General features: G+C 39.7%; 2 protein-coding genes across 2 annotated transcripts; one reads left to right on the forward strand and one right to left on the reverse strand.

The window, feature by feature from the left end:
* Positions 1-6,611: 6,611 nt before the first annotated feature.
* On the reverse strand, positions 6,612-8,033 carry LOC107494633 (uncharacterized). Its single transcript, XM_016115673.1, has 3 exons — positions 7,146-8,033; positions 6,900-7,046; positions 6,612-6,845 (listed from the first exon to the last, which is right to left on the reverse strand). Exons 1-3 carry the CDS (start codon positions 8,031-8,033, stop codon positions 6,612-6,614), a joined length of 1,269 nt encoding a protein of 422 aa, XP_015971159.1.
* Positions 8,034-14,989: 6,956 nt separating this feature from the next.
* LOC107494639 (mitochondrial phosphate carrier protein 3, mitochondrial) lies at positions 14,990-18,203 on the forward strand. Its single transcript, XM_016115678.3, has 6 exons — positions 14,990-15,476; positions 16,093-16,454; positions 16,558-16,601; positions 17,280-17,494; positions 17,575-17,699; positions 17,795-18,203. Exons 1-6 carry the CDS (start codon positions 15,174-15,176, stop codon positions 17,862-17,864), a joined length of 1,119 nt encoding a protein of 372 aa, XP_015971164.1. The 5' UTR covers positions 14,990-15,173; the 3' UTR covers positions 17,865-18,203.
* The last annotated feature ends 9,221 nt before the right edge of the window (positions 18,204-27,424 follow it).

Raw genomic sequence — 27,424 nt, forward strand, 5'->3', positions numbered from 1 at the left:
TAAGGTGGAGGTGATGGAAAAATTATCACCACTAACCAATGATAAGGCAGTTAGGAGTTTCTTATGTCATGCAAGATTTTACAGAAGGTTTATAAAGGACTTTCAAAAATTGCTAAAACTTTGATCAACCTATTGTTTGCTGATGTTCTTTTTAACTTTGATACTGACTGTTTGTATGCCTTTGAAACTTTGAAAGCAAACCTTACCTCTGCTCCCATCATAGCTCCACCTGACTGGGATTTACCATTTGAATTAATGTGTGATGCCAGTGATTATGCTATAGGTTCTGTCTTGGGACAGAAACAAGGTAAGCTTATGCACGTCATTTATTATGCTAGTCGCGTATTAAATGATGCTCAAAAGAATTACACAACCACACAAAAAGAATTACTAGCTGTTGTATATACTGTTGATAAGTTTAGGTCTTATTTGATTGGTTCTAAAGTAATTCTTTATACTGATCATGTTGCTCTTAAGTATCTTTTAACCAAGCAGGATTCTAAACCAAGACTGATTAGGTGGGTGCTACTTCTTCAAGAGTTTGACATTGACATTAAAGACAGAAAGGGATCAGAGAATTAAGTGGCTGATCACTTCTCCAGAATTGAGCTCGAAGAAGGAATGCAACCACCCACTGTTGTGACTGAAACAATCATAAATGGGCAACTCTTTATCATTCAGCAGGCTCCGTGGTTTGCAGACATTGCACACTACAAAGCCATGAGGTTCATCCCCAAGGAGTACAGTAGTCAACAAGTTAAAAAGCTCTTAACTGATGCAAAGTACTACTTGTGGTAGGAACCTTATCTTTTTAAGAGATGCTCAGATGATATAATCTGGAGGTGTGTCTCAGATGAGAAACACAGCAGATTCTTTGGCATTGTCATGGTTCTGAGTATGGAGGCCACTTTGGTGGTGAAAGGACAGCTACTAAGGTCCTTCAGAGCAGTTTTTACTGGCCGACTCTTTTCAGAGACTTAAGAGCATTTGTGAAGAATTGTAATAAATGTCAAAGAGCTAATTATATCCCTGCCAATCATGAGATGCCATAGCGGGGGATTCTTGAGATTGAGTTGCTTGATGTGTGGGGTATTGACTTCATGGGACATTTTCCACCCTCATACTCCAACACTTATATCGATGCCGACGACAGAAGATTCAGAGTTTAGACGACCAGATGACGATGTCGCTGACATCAGCTTCGATCGGCGACGGTGAATTTCTTCTACCCGTTCGAGTTTCTTCTGCCCATTGACAGCAGCTTCATTCTAATGCCGATTGTGGTATGGACGGTGGAGTTCTTTCTATCCGTTGGAGGAAGACTGGAAGAAGAAATTAGGGTTGAGGGAGGCATGATGAGTGGCTCTTCAAAAATGGGTGGGTCAGCTATGTGGGTAATCAATAATGGTTGTTTTCTCAGTGTCAAAACGAAGCCATTTTGGTGCATATTGAAAAACTGGAACTTTAATAAACCCGGCCGGTTCGTTGGTTAACCACCAATTCGACCAATTTTTTACCCAATTTTTACAGGATAATTTTAGAGGTCAGCTAAACCAGTCAAATGACTGGTTTTCGATTAACCAGATCAAACTAGCCGGTTCAATTTTCATAACCTTGGTTTTTATTTTCTATTTTTATTTTTAATATTTTCTGTTTTTTGAATTTTGTGAAGAAAAAATAAAAACAAAATTTTATTATTTTCTCTTTTTTTTTTACAAAATTCGAAAAACAAAAAATACTAAAAATAAAAATAAAAAATAAAAACACAAACCAAATGCATTCAAAATCTTTTCTCTTTCTTCCTCCTTTAACCTTCATGCTCTAAAGTTGCAAGACTAACTTTATGACGAATGAAAAATAATCTTCCTACTTTTCAATCCTCAGGTAATTACTTTTTGTAATTTTTTACAAAACAGAAATAATTTTATGCCATTATTATTTACTTAGGATATGATAATTGCACAATAAATTCTCAGCTATATTAATATTTGAGCGTATTCCTCTTCTTACGGCTGAATTTTAGTATATTATGCAAAAGATTTGTCGTTATTATTAGTATTTGAACTTGATCACTGCCAATTATGTAGATAGGTAGCATATTTGGTCTATTTTAAAATATTTTTCTTATCATCCTATAAGTTTCTGGGTATTCTTTGACACATTTAGTTTCCTTTTCATTTTTGTAATTGGATTTACTTTTAATCTAGACCTTTTTTATTTTTGTTTTTTTTTTCTTTTTGCATCCTGTTATATAAATTCATATCATAATGTTGAAAAAACTCGAATTTTTAGCGTCTGAAATATGTTATTAAAATCTTTTTGGGAAGTAAAATAGGTGGGTAGATGAGAGTGTCATTCTGAAGCATTGCAACGGTTATAATTTTTTTTATTGGAGAGTGTTAGGTAAACAATAACCATCTTGAATAATATGAACAACTACCAATTAAATAAAAACACACTATACTTTCAAATTAACCATCTAAATCTTAATATTAAAATAACCATCCGTATACTTAATGAAATAAACATTCAATATATCTATTGTTCACATTGTTTAATATTTTCATTACCTACTTATACTTTTCCTTTCTGATTTTATCACGCTGCAAGTTTCTTTTTTCCTCAGTAATACCTTTTTTAATATGTTTGCTATACAAGTGAATTAATTGGAACTCCCAAAGAATAATTTGAGAGACTTCTCAATTTCAATCCATTAAAAAGTGATTTGCATATATAAATTAAATTTATTGTATCATTCATTTTTATTATAAACTTAATGAGAGACTGGTATTATTTTTAAAATTTATAGAATATATAAATACATTATTTCCATATTAAATAATTGTTGACAAGTGTTGATAATTTAGCTTGAATTTAATCATTATTAAAAGGGAACACTATTGTTCGGTGAGTTGTGTACTGGACGGTTCGGGATGATCTTTGTACGAGTAGGTGGGGCGTGATGCGGAAGGAGTCGTGAGGGTGAAACGGGAAACTGACGTTCCGAGCTCTTGGCAGAAAGGGGGGTGCCACCTGCAATGACACTCCGACGCTCAAGTCAGTCGAATGTGCAGGCGAAAAGGGGGTAAGGCGGTATGTGACGTACCTTGGGGAAAGGGTAGGTCCTTCCCCATTTAGACCGTGTCAGAGGTGGGCCCTGCAAGGACAGGCCCACCTTATTCGAGACCTCCCTTGCACAGCTGTAGCGGAGCTGTCATGGATGCGTGTCCAGGTTGGCGATCGGGCGCCTTGCTCCTAACTGTTCGGGTTGGGTGGTGCCCGGGTCGGGCCGGCCCACATTTAGTTTGGGCCAGGCCGTAACAGTGCCTCCGACGCACCAGCAACGACCGTAGGGATCGTTGGTGGCGTGTCATCTCTCTTTTCATGCGTTGTCGCCAGGTCGGCCGTCCGTGGGGGGGCGTGCCTCTTACGTGCATCTGTTCGTTGCTGGAATGGCCGCTTGTCGCCTCGTTCTTCGCGCGGGGCATTAAATGTTCATAATGGGTTGAAAAATCCTGTGTGCAAAGACTATTTTGCCCTCAGGCCTTTCGCGCTTCCTGAGTGGCAGTTTTAAATAGTTTTTGCTTTGGTTTTTTCCTTTACACTCTTGTTCCTACTATCTCCTTCTTCTTCACCCAGAAAATCTCAGAACTTCCTTCTAGCATCCTCGTGTATCTTTCCTCCTTCCTTCTCAATTTTTCGCAACCGATTCAGGTAATCTTCGATCCTTTCTCTCTTCTGCTTTAATATTTTCTTGCATGTCTATTGTGTGCACTTGTTGCATTTTGATTTTTGTAGGATAAACATCTTTTTAATGTCAAGCAGGGTGTGTTAGGGGGGTTACCATTCTGGAATAGGCTTCATTTGATATTGACTTCAGGCATGTTTAGTTCGGGTTGTAGGGTAGACATAGTTTCTGGGTTTCTTTCGGGTTCCCGACCTCATAGACTAACCGAGTGGTGCCCCCATTGTAGGTATGCCTCGTGTGGTCGCTCGGGCTTCCACCTCCGACGCGGGTTATGACCCGTACGCCTGGGTGGTCTCCGACCTCAGGGATTCCCAAAACCAAATGGGTGAGGAGGAGCTCACCGAGTTTCGTCAGGCCAATTATTTGTGAGGAGGTACCGATGAGGAGGCTAACTACGACGTGTACGTCCCTGCTCCTCATGAGTGATTATATGAGCTCAACTTCCATGCTCCCCGGGTCCCCGATTGGATTTGGTTTTATAAGGCCATATTCACTCAAGTGGGGGTTCACATTCCCCTCTCCGCCTTCCAAATGGGACTCTTAAGCCAGATTTCTGTGGCGCTGTCGCAGCTGCATCCGAACAGTTGGGCGTCGATTCGCTGTTTCGAGATGGTATGCGAGTACCTAGAGCTGCCGACGTCTGTTGATGTCTTCCTTTTTTCTTCAACCTTACGAACCCTTCCAAGGAAGGAAAAGCGAGGAAGGGGTTTATGTCCTTCCGATCTGCCCAAGGGCGGAGGATATTTGGTTTGTTCGAGGACTCTTACCATTGGTTCAAGGATAAATACTTCAAGGTTCGCCCGGTCAAGGGTCGTCACCCCTTCTGGTTGTCATTGGAGAGAGAACGCTTGATATCGACGTATTGGAGTTTCGAGGCGAGCTCCAATACTTTCATTAAGGTTACCTACAAGGGGATGTCGGCTGTGGATCAGAAGATAGCCGACGTGTTATGAGCCATTTTCAGGAGGAACCATGTAAATGCCCACCTCCTCATGGGTAGTCGGGAGGTCGCCCGAGATTATATTCGTGAGTCGCCTATGTCGTGTTTGTATTTTGAATGGTTGTGTGTTTTGTCTTAGTATGCTGGTTACTAATTTGTTCATTTCTTGTTTGCAGTGGGGATGTCTGCTGAAGTGACCAGCCTCGAGAATTTGTACAAGACTTTCTTAGAGGAGGAGGATGGTGAAGAGGCCGGAGGGCAATCATCGGCGCCTCCCGAGGACGAGGGGAGGCAGACGGCACCCACGCCCCCCGACATGGCCATGGCAGAAAAAATTGCCACTCCAACACCTGTATCCCCCATTCTCCAGGAAGTGGCTGTCCCCGGGCACTCGTCTTCCGTTCGTCAGGAGGAAAAGGAGGAGTTGAGTGTCATCCCCACTCCCAAGAGACAAAGGTCGCAGTCTAGCCCTCAGGGGGTCCTTACCGTTATGGAAAGGAACTTTGATGCCGGATCGTTCATAGATGCCCAATTGCTTCCCGGCACGGAGGAACATATCCATGGTACCGACCTCTCGGGGCAGGCACGATGGATGTACCGCACCCTCCTTCGCGGTGCGGCCATAGCTCGGAAGGCTGAGTTCGAGCTTTCAGGTATGGCCTCGCTTCATCGAAAACTCGAGACCGCCGCCACAGCCAATAATAAGCTCAAGGCTCAAGTTAAAACACTTCAAGAGTAGCTGGCCGAGGCGAGGAATAATCTTGAGGCTGCCGAGAAGAAGATTGCGTCGGCCGAAGAGAAGTTGAAGACTGCCGACGCTTCTGTGTCCCGTCTGACAGAGCAAGAAATGACTTTGAAGAGCCAGTTAAGTGCTGCACAAGGTCGAGTGGCCGTGTTGGAGAAAGAGTGGGACACAGCTGTTGCAGCCGCTAAGACTGCTCAAGATGATGCAGATGCGTTCAAGAGAAAGCACAGGGAAGTTAGAGAGTAAGGCAAGAATGCGATTTTCATGACCGAAGAGGCTCTCAAGGCTTAAGTGAAGATTATTGCTCCCGATTTCGACATATTAGCAATTGGTGTCTTCAAGACCATCAAGGACGGGAAGGTTGTCGATATGCCGAAAAAGTGATTTCCTATAACTTTGTTTTTCGTAGAACTTTTTCGTACCAAAACTTTTGCGCCCGTTAGTGGTTCGGTTGGTTTGTAGATACATTTGTTTGCTTATTATGTGGTTTCATTTTTCGTTTGCCAGTTTACTCGCTTTACCGTTATGTTGGTATTTTCTCGAGGTCAAGTTTTCTCTTTATTATGGCCGTTTGTTATAGCCTTGGCCTAGGAGGCTCCCAGGGTGATCAGTCCCGGAGCCGTGTATCGTTGTGTCCTCTGGTTCATATGGCGTGGGACTCGTTTGCGCGATGAGTCGTCCAAGGAAAGTAAACAAAAGAGAACAAAATTATGGGCAAGTATAATTTAACCGGTAATTAAGCAAGTCTATAACCATAGCAAAGGTATTGTTACAAAGTAAACGACTTAGGAATAAAACCTCCTCAAGTTGTCCGCATTCCATGTTCTCGGGATCTCCTTGCCATTGAGCTTTTCCAACTTGTAGCCACCCTTGCCGATCACCTCTTTAACTCTGTAGGGACCTTCCCATTTTGCTGCCAGTTTGCCTTCTCCAGGGGCCGGTAAACCGATGTCGTTACGTCTTAGGACGAGGTCGTTCTGTTCAAATTCTCTTTTGAGTATTTTGGCGTTGTATTGCACGACCATCCTTTACTTGAGTGTTGTTTCTGACAAGTGGGTCATCTCCCTTGTTTCATCCACAAGATCCTTTTCCATGGCTTCCTCTACTCCCTTCAGAAGTAGCCGCGGGCTCGGCTCACTGACTTCCACAGGTATTACTGCATCTAACCCGTATATTAGTCAGAAAGGTGTTTCTCTAGTGGATGACTGCTCGATTGTCCGGTAGGACCAGAGGACCGAGGCGAGTTCGTCGGCCCAAGCACCTTTTTTATTATCGAGCCACTTCTTTAGCCCTAGCAGGATGATCTTGTTTGCAGATTCGACCTGGCCGTTTGTCTGAGGGTGCTCTACCGAGGAGAATTTCTGTTTTACGCTAAGGCCGGCGAGGAAATCTGTGAATTTCTTGTCGGTGAACTACGTGCCATTTTCCGAGATGATGGTTTCCGGAATACCGAATCGGGTTATTACTTGCCTCCACATGAACTTCCTGCAGTTGGAAGAGGATATGCTGGCCAGTGGCTCGGCCTCTATCCACTTGGTGTAGTAGTTGATGGCGACTATGAGGTACTTAACCTGCCCCGGACCGAGTGGGAAAGGTCCCAAAAGGTCGACTCCCTATTGCGAGAAAGGTCGGGAGGTCGTTAACAGACTTAGTTCCGTAGTTGGTGCTTTATGGAAGTTGGCGTTCTCTTGACACTTAACGCATTTTCTCACAAATTCTTTAGAATCTGCCATCATCGATGGCCAGTAGTATCCTGCTCGGATTAGCTTTCTGGCTAGGGCTTTCCCCCCTATATGGTGGCCGCAGCATCCTTCGTGGACTTCTCTGAGCACGTAGTCCGTCTGATCGGGATGTAGGCACTTCAGTAGGGGTTGGCTGAGTCCTTTTTTGAATAACTGTCCCTGAATGATAGCGTACTTGGCCGCCTCCCTTCTCAACGCTTTAGCACCCTTTTCGTCGCTGGGGAGCTCGCCGTTTTCCAAGAAACTAGTGATGGGGTCTAGCCAGGAGGGGCTCAGCCTTAACAGGTGTAGGGTAACCGCTGGCTCCTTCATCATGCCATGTATGAGAGATCGGTTGCCTTCTCCCGGTTTTGTGCTGGCCAACTTGGATAGGAGGTCTGCCCGCGTGTTCTTTTCTCTCGGAACGTGTCGGATCGTGACTTCCTCGAATGTTTTACTCAGTTCCTTGACTTTTTCCAAATATTTTTGTAATAGTGAGTCTCTGGCTTGGTAGCTTCCGTTTACTTGCGAGGTAACGACCTGTGAATCGATACATATCTCCAGCCTCGTCGCTCCGACTTCCTTTGCCAAGGCTAAGCCTCCCAGAAGGGCTTCGCATTCTGCTTGATTGTTCGAAATGGGGAACTCGAATCTGATTGATTGCTCGTATACAACCCCAGCCGGGCTCTCGAGGATGATCCCAGCTCCCCCGGACGTCTGGTTGGAGGCCCCGTCAACATGGAGCCTCCACTGTGTGTCCGTCTCTTCGGTTGGATCCTCCGTTACTTCTACTAGAAAGTCTGCCATTGCTTGCGTCTTGATCGCATGCCGAGGTTCGTATCGTATGTCATATTGGGACAGCTCAATGGACCAAGTCATCATCCTTCCCGCTAAATCTAGTTTTTGGAGCACTTGTCAGATTCCTTGGTCCGTTCTGACGACGACCTGGTGGCCTTGGAAATATTGTTTTAATCTCCAAGAAGAGGTCAGGAGCGCCAGAGCTAACTTCTCCAGTTTGCTGTACCGCAGTTCCGCCCCTTGTAGCGCCCTACTCATGAAATAGACCGGTTGTTGAGCCTTATCCTCCTCTCGTACCAAAACCGTTGCCAGGGCTTCCCCCGTTATGGCTAGGTACAGGTATAGTGGTTCTCCGACTTTGGGCTTTTCGAGTACCGGGGGTGTCGCCAAGATTTCTTTGAAGTGTCTGAATGCTTCCTCGCACGCAGGAGTCCATTCAAACGCTATTCCTTTCCTCATCAGAGTGAAGAAGGGTACGGCCTTTGCTGCCGACGCTCCGAGGAAGCGGGATAAAAAGGTGAGGCGACCAGCTAGTCTCTGAACATCCTTGACACAGCTCGGGCTCTTCATTTGGAGTATTACCTGGCATTTCTCGGGATTGGCTTCCACTCCTTTTTGGGTTATCATGAATCCTAGGAATTTCCCGGCCTCCATGGTAAAAGCGCATTTGAGGGGGTTGAGCCTCATGCCGTGTTGTCGGAGAGATGCAAACACACTTCCCAGGTCAGTCAGGAGGTCGTCAGGCTGCGTAGTCTTTGCGAGGATGTCATCCACGTAGACTTCTACTGTCTTGCCTATGAGGCTTCCAAATATTTTGTTCATCAGCCTTTGGTATGTCGCCCCTGCGTTTTTCAGCCCGAACGACATCACCTTGTAGCAATAGGTCCCCCCGGGTGTTATGAATGCTGTTTTGTCCTCATCGGGTGGGTGCATCGGTATTTGGTTGTAGCCAGAATAGGCATCCATGAAGCTCAAATACCGGTACCCCATCGCCGTGTCGACGAGCGCATCTATGTTGGGAAGGGGGAAGCAGTCCTTGGGGCATGCTTTGTTGAGGTCGGAATAGTCCACGCACATTCTCTATTTGCCATTGTGCTTCTTTACCAGGACTACATTTGAAAGCCAGGTCGAGTAGTCTAGTTCTCGTATGAAACCTGCTTCTAGGAGGCTGGCCGTCTGCCTGGACACCTCCTCTGCTCTCTCCTGGGACATCTTCCTCCTCCTTTGGGCCACTGGACGAGTGTCCGGCTTGACGGCCAGGTGGTGCGACATGACTCTGGGGTTTATGCCCGGCATATCGGCTGGCGTCCAAGCGAATAGATCTCCGTTGGCCCTAATCATTTCTACTAGGGGTTCTTTCAACTCGTATGGGAGGTTTCTATTAACGAACGTGAACTTTTTCTCTGTGTCACCGACCCTGAACTTTTTCAAGTCCCCCTCTGGTTCTGGTCTTGGCTTGTCGTCGACTCTGGCGTCTAAGTCCGCAAGGAACACTCCGGATGCTTCTTTAGACTTCTTCCTTAAGGAGAGGCTGGCGTTGTCGCAAGCAACTGCCGTTTCCAGATCTCCTCTTATGAATCCTACAGATCCGTCATCAGCAACGAACTTCATAACCAACAGCTTCGTGTTGATTACTACCTCAACATCGTTAATCGTTTTCCTCCTCAGGATGATGTTGTAGGCAGTGGAGTCCCGTAGAACCACGAACTCGGCCATTATTGACCTCCGTCCTTGTCCTTGTCCCACAGAAGTCGGGAGGGATATTATCTCGTCCGGCTTAATGAAGTGGTCGCCTAACCCTATGACACCGTGCTGGTGAGTCATGAGGTCGGCGTCTCGTGATCCCAGCGCATCGAACACGTTGCGGAACATAATGTTCGAGTTTGCTCCTGTGTCCACAAGGATTCGTTTGACGAGGCCGGTTCCCACCCTAGCCGTAATGACCATGGGTGGGTTCTCAGGGACCTCGTCAAACCAATGATCTTCTGACCCGAAGGAAATAGTTGGGGACTTCTTGGAGCTTCGCGCCGGCGAGGAGGAAATTGCCAGGACTTTGGCGTCTTTCTTGTGCGCAGACCTCGACTTTGGCGCTGTGTTTTTGGCGGTCACCACGCTTATTATGGTGAGGCCGTGATCGTTGTTTTTTGGTTCTTGCCGTCGTTTCGTCGATTGGGTCTTACCATCTTCATCGTGGTCGCGATGTCGTCTCCTCAGTTTCCTAATAAAGTGGGAGAATTCGGCCAGTTTACCTCCCTGATGGCTTGTTCTAGCGCATCTTTCAGGTCGAAGCAGTCCTGTGTTTGGTGCCCATAGCCTTTATGGTAATCACAGTAGAGGCTCTTGTTCCCCCCTGTACGATCTTTCAGACGTCGGGGCTTCGTCAATATTCCCTTTTCGGCGATTTGCTGGTAAACTTCCATGATGGGGAGAGTGAGTGGGGTGTAGTTGGTGAATTTTCCTATCCGGAGAAACGGTCTGGGTGCCTTGCTCGGGCCCCGTCTCTGGCCTGCTCCTTCTGCCTTTCTCCGTTACCATGTTGCCTGGGTTGATTGTAGGATGGCTGCCGTTTGTTGGCAGCCATGACTCGGCTGACTTCCTCATCATTTATGTATTCTTTGGCTATGGTCTGGATCTCATGCATCGTCCAGACCGGTTTGGTGGTGAGATATTTTTGGAAATCCTCATTAAGAAGGCCATTCGTCACACAAAGGCTGGCCACAGAGTCGGTTAGTCCTTCGATTTCCAAGCATTCGTCGTTGAACCGATCTAGATACTTCCTGATCGTCTCCCCGGTGCGTTGGGTCACGCGAAGGAGATTGATTGGGTGCTTTGCCTTTGCGATTCTAGTAGTGAATTGCACCAAGAAGGCGCAGCTGATATTCGAGAAGCCGGCTACAGAACCCTGCGGGAGGCTATTGAACCACCGTATCGTCGGGCCTGCCAAGGTGACCGAGAAAGCGCAGCACCTTACCTCATCTCCCACTCCTTCGAGGTTCATTCGGGCCTCGAAGGCCGTTAGGTGCTCTTGCGGGTCCTGTGTCCCATCATACCTCCTGTCCGTTGGTTTGTCAAAGTGTCTCGGCAATCGGACCTCGAGGATGGAACAGTGGAATGGGGTGGCACCCATGATGACGGGTTGCCGTGTTCTCTCGGACCTTCCTTCTCCGTTTCGCAGTCCTGTCGCATGATGCACGCCCGTTTGCCCCGGGCGTAGATGATTGTATTGTTTTGCTTCCTGGGGCGTTCCCGATCCTCTCGGCTACTTTCCGATTCTGATCTCGGTATAGAGGTGTGCCGGGAGCGACTGCTTCGGTTGGAGGTCTTTTCCCGGCTCTCGGGGGACTGAGAGTAGTCAGGGTCAGAGGTCTGCTGACGATGCTCCTGATCTGTTAGTTGGCGCTCCAGGTTCTGCACCCTATGGCGCAGCTCTTGCATTATCCTAGCGTTGTCACTGCCCGTTCCCTCGAAGGGGCGCCTCTTTTGAGCTCTCGACTGGAATCCGGTTCGTCGGGGAGGGGATCTTAATCTCTCACGGGGCGAGGCAACGGAGGCCGCCCCCTCGGGGGCCGCTTGATGAATGAATTTTTGCCGGTATAGAAATTATCGAGTAATCAATTGTAGTATAGTCTAAACCGATGCAAAATCCATCATCAAACAATTCTACAATCTATAACCGAGAGTATTAGTCCCGAGTCGTTCTTCCCTAGGAATGCTACAAGGATGCATGTTATTGGTTAAGTGGTCTTTTGTGGCTTGAAGAGTGTGGCATAAAAGTGCTAATAAAAGAAAACAACAATCAATCAATATTAAAAGCCTTGGCCAAGGTTGAACATTGGAAGTTCCATCACTATAGCTTCCTTCAATTGTGATAACAAAGGAGTGTTGCTTCACCTAGTTAACCCCTAATTATAGAGGAAAGTCAAGTAAAAGTAACTAACTTGAGTCACAAGTCCTAGTCTTACCCATCAAGGCATCTAATAGAATCAAGGTGAATTAAATTTAGCTATTTTAAGTCCTAAAAAGCATGTTTTCACTCTTAAGCACAACTAAAGGAGAATATACAAAACCATGCTATTTCATTGCATAAATGTGGGTAAAGGGTTATAAAATCCCCTAAATCAAGCATAAGATAAGCCCTACAAATGGGGTTTATCAACCTCCCCACACTTATGGTTGAGAATTGACAAATTGAAGATGAATCCTAGAGAGAGGTTGGAGTTTCTCTCTCTACAAATGTAACTAACTAAAAATATCTAAGAAAACTTGTAAAAATGAGTCTATGGATGTGAATGTGTGTTAATCCCCTTTAATCCTTGGTTCTTATATGCAATTTGGCGCCAAAGTTGGTTGCTGAAACCTTCCAAAATCGCCAGGCACGTGTTGCAATAACAAAATCACGTGCGGTCATCGACGCGTGCGCGCACGGTACGCGTGCGCGTCCCTGGTCGATTCTGCAATGTGCGCGCGGGCGCCTTGTGCGCGTGCGCGTGCATGGCTGACTTTGCTTCTTTGACTTTTTATGCTTCTCTCCATTTGTATGCTTCCTTCCTTGCTTCCTTTGATCCATGCCTAGCCTATTTCAATCCTGGAATTACTAGCAAACACATCAAGGCATCTTATGGAATCAAGGAGAAATTAGAATTCATCAAAATAAGGCTTAAAAAGCATGTTTTTACACTTAAGCATAAATATGGGAGAGATAACAAAACCATGCTAATTCATAGGCTAAATGTGACAAAAGGTTATCAAAATACTCTAAATTCAATACAAGATAAACCCTAAAAATGAGGTTTATCACCGCTGCGCACCCGTGGTCCCCTGGACCCGGCACGATCTCCATTTAGCTTCGGTCGGTCCCCACAGATAGCGCTAATGTTCGGCGAGTCGTGTACCGGATGGTTCGGGATGATCTTTGTACGAGTAGGTGGGGCGTGATGCGGAAGGAGTCGTGAGGGTAAAACGGAAAACCGACGTTCCGAGCTCTTGGCAGAAGGGGGGTGCCACCTGCAATGACACTCCGACGCTAAAGTCAGTCGAATGTGCAGGCGAAAAGGGGGTAAGGCGGTATGTGACGTACCTTGGGGGAAGGGTAGGTCCTTCCCCATTTATACCGTGTCAGAAGTGGGCCCTGCATGGACAGGCCCACCTTCTTCGAGACCTCCCTTGCACAGCTGTAGCAGAGCTGTCAGGGACGCGTGTTCGGGTTGGCGATCGGGCGCCCTGCTCCTAACTGTTCGGGTCGGGTGGTGCCCGGGTCGGGCCGGCTCACATTTAGTTTGGGCCAGGCCGTAACAACTATGTTTTTTATGTTTACTTTTATTATGGTCAATTACATTTTGATCAAGTTTTATTTTATTTGAATCTACTTATAATCTAGATAAGCTATAATTATTAGTTTTTTAAGTGAAAGTCTTGATATTTTTAGGGTGTGTTTAGGAAACTCGTTGGAAGAGAAGAATCACATTTAGATTTCTTGAAAGCTTCAACTTTTGGTTTGGCAAACTTTTTTTTCCATGAACGCAGAAGTGATTTTGCTACCAAAACCAACATTTACAAGAAGCAACTATTTTTAACTTCTGCGTTTTCCTAAGGGGCTTTTAGCCATGGATACTAACCATGTATTTATCTTTTACCAACTTTATCCTTCATGTATGTTATTATATTATTTATAAAATTCTTGTTATTTTTATTTATATGAGCTCTATTTTTCTATTTTTTATTTTTTTTAACTGTTTGTTTGATATTATATACTTTTATAATTGTAATTTTTGTGTATTATGTTTGTTATTATCTTTTTATAATATGATTTATTGATTCTATTAGGTAAAGTAAATTAAACAAAAATTTAACTGTAAATAATAATAATAATAATAAATTATAACATACTAAAAAAAGAATACTAAAAATACTAAAAATATATATATATCTAAAATTTATATTGTTTTATTTTTATTTAAAAATATATTTTATCTATTTTTATATGTTATTTTTATTTTAGTAAGTAAATATTAATTTTATTATAAAATTAACTAATAAGATCTATTTAAATATCTAAATTAAAATGATAGAATAATATAAAAAAATTATTTAAGTTGAGGTCTATTTGAGTAATCTTTTACCTAAAAGTGATTTTGAATAGTATAAGCCAAACAATATTTATTTTATTATAATCAATTTTGATAAAAAATTACCAAATATAAATCACTTTAACACAAATTTACTTTTTATCAAAATTAAGTTTGCAAAATTAATTTTATGCAAACTCCCGTTTACAAACTGTAATTCAGACACACACTTAATTAAGTGATTTAATATTTAATATGAAGTTATTAGACAACTCTATTCAATACTAAATCTATTTTTTTTGTTAACTGTTCAGCAAATATATAAAATTGTGTTTTCGGTATGTAATATGAAAAAACTTCTTTATATTAATAGCGAACATATAAAGAATGATTCAATTTTTCGTTCATAATAAAAAATTCGTATATTAATTTAATTCGATTAAAGGTGAATATTATACTATTTATACATAATTTTATTTGATTATAATGCACATTATATTATATATACATGTTGTATTTTTTAATTTTACTGTTGAGTATTTTTTTATGCGACATATTAAAAATAAATTTTTTAACTATTAAAAAAATTAAAAATATAAAATATAATTTTTAATTTTTTATTATTTTTTATATTTATTTTTAGTTTTATTTATAAAATTAATAATAAAAGATCATATTTTATTTTTTTTAGTTGTTAAAAAAAATTAAGAAGATTCATTTTTTTGGCTAATAACAGATACTAAAAAAATGACTTTCACGGTCAAAGCACCCAAAGCAACAAAGCCGGAATTTCTGACCCATGACATGAAGACCAAGCTCTTACCTTACCATTACCAACCCATTCTTACAGCGATCCCCCGGGTTTTAACCCTCAGTGGCAGAGTTGTAATTAAGAATAGGAAGTTGGGGCAATTTGTTGCTCTTCTCATTTCCGAATTGCAATTTGCAAAGCCTACATAAAAAGAAGGAACCATTCCTCACCTTCCTCTTTCCTCAGCAGCCAACCCAAACTTTCGGAGAGCGCGAGAGAGAAAGAGAGAGAGAAAAGAAACACACCACAGAGACCCGTTTCGCCTTCATTTCTTTCTTTCTTTCTTTCTTTCTTTCTTTCTGTTTCTGTGTTTCATTGACCTAACTCTTTTCCTCACAAATCTCAATGGCTTTCTCAGCAGACTCTTCTCGCCGCAACTCCCTCATCCCTTCCTTCCTCTACTCTTCCTCTTCCTCCGCCAAAACCCTATCCTTCCAGAAGATTCTCACCTCCCCCTCCTCCTCCCCTGCCGCAGCACCTTCCGGCAGCAACGGTGGCGCCTTCATGATTCCCTCTCCCAGCGAGCCCGGCAAGATCGAGATGTACTCTCCGGCCTTCTACGCCGCCTGTACCGCCGGCGGAATCCTCAGCTGTGGTCTCACTCACATGGCCGTCACTCCTCTTGACCTCGTCAAGTGTAATATGCAGGTTAACTATCTTGACCTCTTTTTCTTGATCTGGCTCTCTATGCATAGGTTTGAATGTGATCTAAGCCGTGTCGCTTCGTGTTGGTTTAGATCTATGATTTTACACTGTTTTATTCGTGTTTTATTTATTACCTAGATCTGCGGAGTTTGCTATTTGTGTTGAATCGAAGGATTTTCTTACTGTTATTATGTGATATTTGTAGTTTGATTTCGGTTTTATACTCTAAAATTTATAGGGAAATACATTCGTTTTATTTTTTAGTTGCAGCCGAGTTTTTACGCTGATTATGTGCTGAATATGATTCCCTGAGAGAGACTTATTTTCTGAAGTGAAGAATCTCTGATGCGTAGTAACGATGTGTGTTGTACTCTGTTTCTATTGGAATTATTTGCCTGGTTGTGATCTTTGATTTAATTAATATTGAATTAAGAATAGACAGAACGGTTCGAGTTACACGTGGCAGTAGTAATATTCCAGTTATCATTTCAGCCATGCTATTTAGTAGAAATTAGTGGAATTGAGAAATAATGAGAAGTCAACGGTGGTTATTTAATATAAGTTGTCATACTTTTAATTGGTACAGTTGAATTAATATTGAATTGGTTGTTGATTTCAGATTGACCCTGCCAAGTACAAGAGTATCTCCTCTGGTTTTGGAGTTCTGCTGAAGGAGCAGGGACTCAGAGGCTTCTTCAGGGGATGGGTGCCAACTTTGCTTGGTTATAGTGCTCAAGGTGCCTGCAAGTTTGGATTTTATGAATTCTTCAAAAAGTACTACTCTGATCTGGCTGGCCCGGAATATGCAACCAAGTACAAGACCTTGATCTACCTTGCTGGTTCTGCATCTGCTGAGGTTATTGCTGATATTGCACTTTGCCCATTTGAGGCCGTGAAGGTCCGTGTTCAAACTCAGCCCGGCTTTGCTAGGGGTCTGGCTGATGGGTTACCGAAGTTTGTCAGATCTGAAGGAACCTTGGGGTATGTTTATAAATGCTGTTGAAACTCTTGCATATTTTTTGTAGTGTTATGCTACTCTTGCTAAGAAATAAGATGTGTTTCTAATAAAATGTCTTGATTTCAGATTGTACAAGGGATTGGTGCCTCTGTGGGGACGACAAATTCCATGTAGGTACTCCTAAACTGAAATGTCTTCTTGCTGCATTGTTAACTGTTCAGTATTTCATACTTGGGTTACCAGCTGAGGCAATTAGTGTGCACTAATATATAGCGTCACATTTCTTGTCATTTCGTATTGTGCCACTGTAGCCTATACTGTTTTGCCTCGATTAACATTTTGAAAAGTAAATATTCTTCTTTCTTAATATATTTGTAGTTAAATCATGTTAATTGTTTTTGTAAATTTACTTACCAGGTATGACAAAATTATCATTGGTAGAATTTAGCTGTTCAAGTGTACTGCAATTACTTAGCAAGGGTATAACCAAACAGATTAATCCTTGGAGCAACGGTTGAGTTGTCTCTGTGTGACCTCAAGGTCACAGGTTCAAGCCGTGGAAACAGCCAGCCACTGATATAATTATCAGGTTAGGCTGCGCACATTACACCCTTTGGGTGTGACCCTTCCTGGATCCTGCGTTAACGCAAGATGCTTGTGCACCGGGCTGTCCTGTTACATTTTGTCAAAATTTTTCCATGATATTTTTATGTTTATCTTTAAGAATTATTTTGGAATATTCCGAATCACTTGTGTGTTATTTTTCATGAATTTGGTTATAGTTTATTTTGTGCCCAATGTGATAAATAATTCATGAGTAGATTTTTAAATCAATGTTCTTTTTGCAGACACAATGATGAAGTTTGCTTCTTTTGAGACCATTGTGGAGATGATCTACAAGCATGCCATCCCCACACCAAAGAATGAGTGCAGCAAGAGTCTGCAACTCGGTGTGAGTTTTGCTGGTGGATATGTTGCAGGTGTGTTCTGTGCCATTGTGTCACATCCTGCTGATAACCTTGTCTCTTTCCTCAACAATGCCAAGGGAGCAACCGTTGGTGATGTAAGTCACACTCAAGTGCAAGTTTGTTATTTTGACTGAATTTGACAACTTAATTTGATGTTATCTGTGGTGTTATACAGGCTGTGCAGAAGCTTGGTTTGTGGGGTCTCTTCACCCGAGGCCTCCCTCTGCGTATTGTTATGATTGGAACACTTACAGGAGCTCAATGGGGAATATATGATGCCTTCAAGGTCTTCGTGGGACTGTAAGTTTATGTGATTGCTACTCTGAGATGTAGTTCTGTTTTTTGTCATGGCCTTCTTTACAACATACTAATTTAAATCTTTGTTCCCTTTTTAGGCCAACCACCGGTGGTCCTGCTCCTTCTGCTGTTCCTACCCCCACCAGTGCTGAGCTTGCAAAGGCTTAGATTGCCAAGATGACACAGTTAATAGTTTGTTTAGAGAGCCAGCGAATAGGGACCATAAATAAACAGAGGATTGCTGAAGTTGCTTGAGTGGAACTCAAGTATGGTTGGATGATATTCTTTGAAGTTCAGACATTGTTTCCATTTTTCTCGAGTATTTTGAATTTTTGGGTGGATGGTTTTGCTCGCATCCTTCCTGTTGCCGAACACTTTGTAGGTAGTTGATATAATTTTGCATGTTAGGATATCACATGCTCCTTTCAAATCGGAATACATATCTGTTTTCTTGTCCATGCAAAAGCATGGAACCATATGCAATGCCAAAATCGAGATTATTTTACATATAGTTAACTTCAATTTTTGTGATCTGATAAATAATTGTTCTCAATTCGAATCATGATTTTTGTATTGATGTCATCTGCTGCATCCGGGTGTTACTTTGCCAGCTGTAGTATACTTCCATCTTGTGGTTGTTAACTTCTAGATGAAAACGCATATTGGTCAATCTATGCTGGATGATTTCTTAACATAAAGCTGTGAAGCCTAACTATTGGGTAGATTATTTTAATTCTGTTCATTGTATATTAAGTGTGTCAGTAGTAGTTCGCTATTACAAAATGTCTATCACTACTTGTCCCATTTGTTTTTCCCACTCTTTTCTTATTTGAAGTTAACTAAACTGCGAAATGTTAGTGTATATTGAAGGTATAATGGTATATATCTATGCGTTGTCCAAATAATAGGGAATAAAAAAATTGAGAATGTAAAGTGTAATTTTTAATCCTTTATTGTTTTTTCTTTTATATTTATTTTTGGTCTTATAAAATTAATAGTGAGAGATCATATTTTACTCTTTCAATTGTTAAAAAAATTGAGAGAATTTATTTCCCAAATTATTTGTCCAAGAGGGGAGTGGATCCTCTCCAGTGGAAAAAAAACTGGATGGTATCCAGTGGAAGATCTCACTATTCAATACACTCTCTCTCTCATTTATTGTTGGTCCCACTTGTAAAATTAAAGGTGGGAGATTACACTTTATACTCTCCAGTGACAAAAAAAATGGAGAGGATCTATTTCCGTCCAAGAGCTAGTAAAACTGCTGTCAGGGACGATAATTCTTTCCGTAATAAATTTAGAATAAGACGCTATTTTCGTTTGAAGTCCATATGCCTCTGTGGAGTCAATAGGGCTTGTGCTATAACGGAGACACGGATAACTGACCACGAAGTACCGGGAAGAGTTAAAAGGAAGAAATAGTGTTCAATTATTAATAGCTAATATATAACAAAAAGCACGTTTTTCCCCGCATGGTCAACGGGTCATAGCTCTACGGCACCAACTAGGAAAATCCAGGGCCGCCGCTTTCAATGGTGGCAGGTTCTAAGGGATAGGAAATTCGGTCCGTCCATTTTGACAAATGAGTGAGCAGTGTTGTTGCTTTATGAAACTTGAACACGCATCACATAATGGCAACAGAAGAAAAGACGGCTCAATGCTTAATATCTTCTTGCATAACGCCATAACCATAGGTCAGGCTTAGTAGGTCCTTGATGATGTCGAAGAAGGTCCACAACAACACTACTACACTACCACTACCAAGCCTCTATTAATCAAAATCATGAAAAAGAAGCATTTGGAGAAGGTACCTTTCCCCAATCCCATAAGCATCACTATATATAACTCAACAAAAATGTTTAGGGGACATCATTTGGGAACCATAGAGAGCCGTAACTTGTTTTTTTATTTTATATTTTTTAATTATTGCTGAAATAAATGGATAGTTTTAGATGTAATAAACATGTAATTATAGATGTTACAAACATAAAATTATCAATGTTAAATTAAATGAGATAATTTTATATTATTTTCTCCCTAAATTACTCGTTACTAAATATACTTTAAACTTATCTCACGCTAGAAACTGGATAATCATTCACTACAACTTAGCTTGTTCGGTAGTTAATGTACAAGCAATTTTGGCTTAAATATGTTTTAATTCTTAAAACTATTGTGGCTTATTTATGTTTTTTTGGATGTCAAAAGTTTAAATCCCATTCATTGTACTAACATATCCTTTTATAAAGACTTGGGTTTAGATTTATCTTTTAAGTTGTAACAGCATATCAGGATGCAAGCCCCTAGTAGAGTTAAAAATATAGGAAGAGTTTCAGGTATGGCACGTACGCAAATGGCATTCCAAAATGCCAAGTAGAGACCGGTAACAGGTGAAGCTGAAATCAGGTGTAAAAAGTCTAAGGATTTGTTTGGATGTCATTCTCATAAAATATATTTTTTAATGATTTTTTTAAAAATTTTTTATAAAAGTAAAAGTGATTTTATGTTTGGATATTAAAATATTTTTTTATTTTTTTAATATTTTTACTATTAAAATTTTTTTAGACATACTAAAAATAAAAAAGAAATTTTTTTATTAAAATTTTGTTTTTTATTGATTTGATAGCGTTCAAACAAATAGTAAAAGAGCCGTTCTTTGTGTGACGGTGTGACCATGAGCAGTTGGTGTAAGTTTCAGCTGGTTGGTTGAATTAAGCATTGGCTTTGACAGCTTATTTGGCAGGCCTTTATTGAATAGATAATGGACTGGGTTGTGTGTGTGAAGTGAGTTTTGTTAGTGATTCTTTTGTCTGTTTGAATTTTAAAACCAGGTAATGGTAGCCCAAATAATTGTTTCATAGTAATGCAGTTAATGGTTAGACGAAGATTCACACCAATGTGACTGTAGTCACTGTATTATATTCTCTTTCATTTTAAACCAATGCAACTGCCAACTAGGTATCTATCATCAATTCATCATTCATCTTTTAATTAATCATTATTCATTACAATTTAATAAAATAATTATAATAATTATTTTTAGATATTATGTCTCAAAGCTTCTTTCTTATATATTTAAAATTCAAAATAATATCTCCTTAAAATTAAAATATTTAAATTTAAATTTAAACCTAACAAAATAAAAATAACAAACCAAAATTAAATTCTAAAAAAATTAAAATTGAAATAATATTATCAAAATCAATTTCTTTAGTTCTAAATCTAGTATATGGCTTTTTTTCGTTTAAATTTTCTTTGTTGATGTGATTGTTAGGTAATTTTATACGTAAATGAGTTTTTATGAGTTTTGGATGTATTTAAAAATATTTTGTGCACTATTTTATTATTTTGGATGTGTAAAAATAAAGGTTTGATGATAGAAACTATAACTATGAGTTTGTATGAGTTTTTGTTGTGTTTAGAAAGTATTTTATACATGATGATGTTATTTTAGATGAGATATTATTAAGGTTTGATGTATTATAATCATATCGAATCTTAATTGCTAGGTAATGATAAATTTTGGATAAATTGAGACGAGTTTCAAATGTGTTCAAAAATATTTGATGTGCTATTATGTTATTTTGAATGTGTTATAATAGTTTAGTATAGTATTCTTAAATATTTTTTCATAACTATCATTTTACATAATTAAAGGAAAAAACTTTGTATGGCCTCAGTAATATATAGTGTGCTAAATTTCTCACATTATTTTTGTTGATTTATTACGGTAACTCCCAATTCAGCCGATCAAGGCTAATCTATCACGGATCTGAACTTCATTTAAGGATTTGTCGTTGATTAATGAGTTGTTATATGTACAAAGAGAAATTCGAACCTCAATATTTACTTAAACGAACTAATGAGCTAACCACGACAACCCAACTTAGTTGAATTTCTCACATTATGTTAAAAAAATTAATACAACCAACAGTTTAAACTAATGTTAGATGTGTCAAGAATTTATAATGTACTTTTTTAACATAAATATTAAATAAAATTAAAATATTAACATATCTACTCTACCTTGAATAATTATAAAAAAACTCTAAAACAGTAAATGAATAATTATTTATCTTGTTAAAAGAATAAAAAATCACAATTACAAACCACATAATAATGAAAAACTAAAACATAATGAAAAACACTAGTAGTCACACATGCATATAAAGTAACGTAATTGAATAAAGTGAAATGTAGAAAGCTAGTTACACATCTCAACGATATTAAGTATTTGTATATGAATCTCGTTAGGGAGTTAATGGGATATCTGTATAATGTGTATAATGAGCTGTTCATTTGCTCCAATATGAGTTAAAAATGAAAATCAACTCACCTCTCACCCTAATTTCAAAAATCCCATTCACTTTTATTTTAATTATAACCATCTAATCCCTAATTCAATTCCTCAATCCCTTTCTTTTTTAGCATTGACGGCAACCCTCCCTACCAACCCTTGAGACCTATCTTGACCATCCCACTGCAGCGGCGACGAGTGACCCCGCACCTCCATCAGTGCCGACCAGACCCCTGCTGCTCACCCTCCACCGCGCGCCTCCTACGTCGCCGGTCGCAGCCAGTTCGCTCGCCCCCCGCTTTTTGTCGCGGGTCTCGCGTGGGCTTCACTGGAGAGCCACATCCTCGCCGCAGTTGAACGTTGCAGGAGCCTGGGTCGCGGCTTGCCTCAGCACCAGTATCGAGACCGCTGTGGGCGCCTCCTGCTTCCTGCATCGTTTGTGCTGTGTCAGTCCCTTGAAGCCGTGAAAATTGAACGGGTAGACCTCGTTGCTATTACGGTGGTCAAACCCATTTCGTGGTCGACGAGTTACTGGAGGTTAGTGGGTTGATTTATTGCTGTGATGATATCTGTTTCTCTTGCTACTAGCTGTACATGATAGTTGAGGTGTTTGATTGTTCATAGTGAAGAACTCTGTTGTTGCAATGTCACTGCGTTGGAAGTTGTAGAATAAGTTGTTGTTGTAGATGGTTGCAATGGATTTAAGCTTAGCGCGAGAAGTTTTGAAAACGCCTGCTTTAAATAGCTTAGTATTTTTTGCACACCGTGTGGGTACCTTTGCATGTAATGACATGTAAATTAGTTGACCTTTGTTGTTCTTTATTTGACATTATTTGGATGATTACTTTAGCATGTTCTTAGATGTTTGGTTTCTATTTTAGGGTATGCTCCAATGAATTGAATTGGTCCGAATTTGACTCTGATTGTATAATCAACATTAAATATCATTATCTGTTACAATTCTTTCTTGACAAGGCTAGCTAGTATTCATCATCCGCTCATTTTACAAGAATTTTAAATCGTAATATAAGAAATAGACAAATAAAATATAGTTTTATTCAAAAACAAAACTGAAAGTTGATCTGGCCATTGGAACAAGTCAATTAACAGCAAGCCATCTTTTCTAAAATTTGTTTAATATACACCATTTTTCGCAGGATAGCTGCAAGTTTGCTTTGATTTTTATTTCAAGCTTTTGTTTCAGTTTTTCAAAGTTTAAAAGTCACACATTGCTATAGCCTTAATTTGTTTTCACATTTATATGTATTATGAGATTTTGTTTGTTGATCTTATTTATAGAGAGGGTATGATTCGATTCCTAAATAGAACAAATACAACATTAGTTACATATATTGAAAATTTAAGCATTTTTTTAATTAATAAAACAAGAAGGGAAGAGACTTTTACCAAAAATAAGCGATATAACATAGAAGTGGTATTCTACATTTCTTGTAGCATGCATCTAACTATGCTTAGCTTCTTTTTAATTACTAGCAACATATCATGCATATAATAACAAAAGAAGACCTTATGTAGTAGCATATATGCTGTTTGTTTGTGCTGTTGGTGGTGATATTGAATTTTAATTAAGAATGTAATAATTGAATAAAAGTTCTTAATATATGTTAGATGTTTATTATCAACTAAAGCGAATGTTCATTTTACTATGTATGCAGGTGGTTCGTTTATTCAAAAAGTGGATGTTTATTTTACTTATAGTATTGATCTTTTGCTTGATTTGCTAAATTTTGCATGTACATGCTCCACTAGTTTCTTTTGTTAAGTGGTTTCGGAGTAATGGAGAAAAATTGGATTAGACTTAGTTTATATTTTCTTGAATTGAAGTTGGGTTTGAGTTAGGCTATTTAAACATGGTGCATGGATGAAATTTTAGTTAATTTGTTATATGTTTATTATCAATTAAAGCGGATATTCATTTTATTATGTATGCATATGTTCATTTTATTTTGTGTTGGAATTGAGTTTCATTCTGTTTTATTGGTTATAGTGAAAGCAATTATTTAGTTAATCATTTAGTTATGCTTTTTTGAGGTTAAGATTTTTTTGCATAGATTGTTGATTATCTTCTAAAGTCTTGGGTTAATGAGTTCTTGTTACATACTAGTAATTGATATGCCTGAAAATTGAGTTGTGTTCCTGTTTTTCAGTGCATATCGGCTATCGCACGGGTTACAAAATTGAAGAGTAAGGAAGAGAAAGAAGGATCACAGGTACAATCTCTATCAGCCAAAATATTGGAAAAAGATTACAAGTAGAGAGCTCCTAACAAGCTTCCTTAACTTAGCCTTGAAGAGCTTAATACTGTCATCATGATGCAGCATTTCTTGAAGATTCTTCTTATTTTACCACACTTTTAAATATTAATGACTAACTATTGGCTTTCTAGTATTTTTCTAAACTATAAATTATATATTTTGTGTAAATGTTATGTAATAAAAAATCTTTTAATTTCAAATTAAGACTCTATTTGTTTTTCAAGTTAATATCAATGTTTACAAGAATCGTATTTTAATCTATAATTCCCAAACCATAAAACAAAAGAAACACGTGGAGCATGCGGATGCAAAAACCAGAAAATTAAGTAACGGTATACCCAAAATAAACATCCACTTTAAAAAGAAAGAAATAATTCGCAAACACAGTAAAATGAACATCCACATTAGTTGATAAAAAACAACTAAGCAATTGACCAAAAATACCACTCGTGCATCATGTTTATATGGCATAACTAAAACCCAGCTTGAATTCAATAAAATTAAACTAAATCTAATTCAACCCACATAATAAAAAAAATTTGCCGGGAATGTGCAAAAAAATGCAGGAAATCAAGTAAAAGACAAATAATATACCCAGAATAACCATCTACTTTAGAATGGAAAGAACCATCCGCAATTATAGTAAAATGAACATCCGACTTAGTTTAAATGGCTAAAGAAAAATACAATTTAGTATTTGTTTTACAATTCAAAATGTCACATAACTCTATTATTTATGTCATTATCTCAACTGACATAAAAGGAAGGAGCAAAGAGCTTGACTCAAGATTGGGAATGAACGAGGCCTAGTTGGTTGAGATGGTGATCAATATCTTCCGGGTGGTTGATGTGCCTTGGGCGCTCCGGCTGCCTCCAGAGACCATCCAAACCCCTGACCAGGCCCTTGTTCATGTCTTGCCACCACACCGGCGGCACTGAGTGTTCGTCTTTCACAAAGTCACAGCTTTTGTTCACCAATGCAACGTCCCTCCCAGTCGTTGACTTAAATCCAAGGTTGCTCCCCTGGTATCTGCATTTACATTCACCTTAATGAAAGCTAATAAATTTTGATTTAAGAGCAGTTAATTAACAATGTAGTTATCTATCCGGAATTTATAACAATTACATAACTGTATCACTCTTAGTATGTCTTTCGTTTACAATACATATAAATATATGACACCACTAATCATAAAATCCACTATATCATCCTCCCACCATGGAAGCATGTACGGAAGATGCCAAGTACACCCAACATAATGCAAACAACAAGAATCACCAAAACTTCTGAAGAGAAATCCCATGTCAATCCTCTTACATAGACCAATGCTAAGAACACTGATAGGCATAGCACATTGTTCATTGTCACTGCAGCATATAGCTGCATAAGTTACAATTGAAATAAATAAGAATAAGTTGTTAGTTCAAAGTAGAAGAAAAGATTTGCAACGTTTGTATGATAACATTCTTTTGCCTAACATATTCAAATTTTCTCCTGTGTATCCAGGGTTGGAAAACCTTGAAAAAAGATTCTATTTCTTAACTCCTATAAATGAAGTGGGAAAAAAAAGGAAAGAATCTTATAACAACAATGATCAAATATCCATCTAGCAATCTAGCATACAGTTAATGAAAATGTTAAAATATGTATGAGAAAGTATTAGGAGCCAATGTATGTAGTGTACAATGTGTACATTGGGGTTATATTGAAATTAAAAACAAACTAGAGTCAATTAATTAATTTTTAATTGTTTCATATTTGAAATTTGAAGGAAATTAGGATTCCCCTCAGTGAGGTCAACAAAAAATGGCAGCCCTAATTCTAATTCTCTCTCAGCGTCGTTCTTCTTCTTCTTTCCTTTCAGCACCGGTGTCTCCTCCTCCTCCCTCGTGTTGTCATCATCCACCGCACCAAGCCCCTTTTGTGTCTCCCTCCTCAATTGCGACTCAGCGGGCGCATCCTCCCTCATGTCGCCCTCCACCATGTTACCGCGACCCCGGCCATTGTTAGCGTGGCCGTTGAAACTCGCCACCCCCATGTTGTCTGACGGCCTCCCCTTGCTTGCCACCGGGCTTGTTGCGATCCTGTTCCCTGCGAATGACACCCACCAACACGATAATCTCCTCTCTGCAGTGCTGTTTCAATTTTTATGTTCCTCATGTTATTAATTTTTTAGGTTTGAATAAAAGTGTGTTGGGTATTTTGTGGGGTTTTTTTTCCTATGTGAAGGTTGTGGTAGGCTTAGAGAAGGGGGGTTGAATCTATGCCTTTCTTTTAAGTTGCTGTTATTACTCTTTTAAAACAGATTTGCAATTCTGATTCTGTTTGAACTCAGCAGCAGAAATTTATGAGACAAATTATTTTTGTCTCATGATTATCAGAAAACAGAACACAGTAGAGAAGAGAAAAGCTAACACCAGCAAGTATCCTGGTTCGGTTGCCTTGTGTTATGCAACCTACATCCAGTCTCCTCCACAACTATGGAAGAATTTCACTATAGTTAACAGTATTACATACACCAATAACACTGGATTGACCCAATCCTTTCACACTCAAGTTCTAACCTAATTTGACATTGGCTATGCTAATACCTAACTATTCACTCTTAGTGCTAACCCAACTAAGAAAGGGATACCTTACAGGTACAAGATACAAGACATAGACATACCTAAAGAAATTAGAAAAATAACTCTAGGCTTTTCTCTCAAGTGTATCACTCAGCCTTTTTCCACTCATGGCTTTTACTTGAGCTTTCTCACAATGCCTTTTCTCACAAGAAATTACAGAAAGATAAACTTAGAAAAGTACATTACAATCAGTAAAACATGAAGGAGATTGACTTCATCAACAGCCTCTTTGCTATGTCCTTGCATGTTGCTTGGTTCTTCTTCCAAGGTCAACACCTTGAGCCTTGAGCTTCACCAACCCACATTTTCACTTTTCCTCTTTAATCCTCAGAGTAGAAACTTTGCTTCTGACTTCCTCATCTTGACCGAAAGTCATAAAACAGCAACCATAGAAATCTTCTCATGGTCAACTTGATCTTAGCCATTGAAAAACTACTTGGTCCCCAAGTATCACTTGTGACCGTAGATGTGAAGCAGAATAGGGCAGAGAACAACTTTCCCTTGAATCCCATTTTTGGATAGAGCAG

Source organism: Arachis duranensis, chromosome 6 (assembly GCF_000817695.3).
Source record: "Arachis duranensis cultivar V14167 chromosome 6, aradu.V14167.gnm2.J7QH, whole genome shotgun sequence".
In the NCBI taxonomy this organism is placed as follows: domain Eukaryota; kingdom Viridiplantae; phylum Streptophyta; class Magnoliopsida; order Fabales; family Fabaceae; genus Arachis; species Arachis duranensis.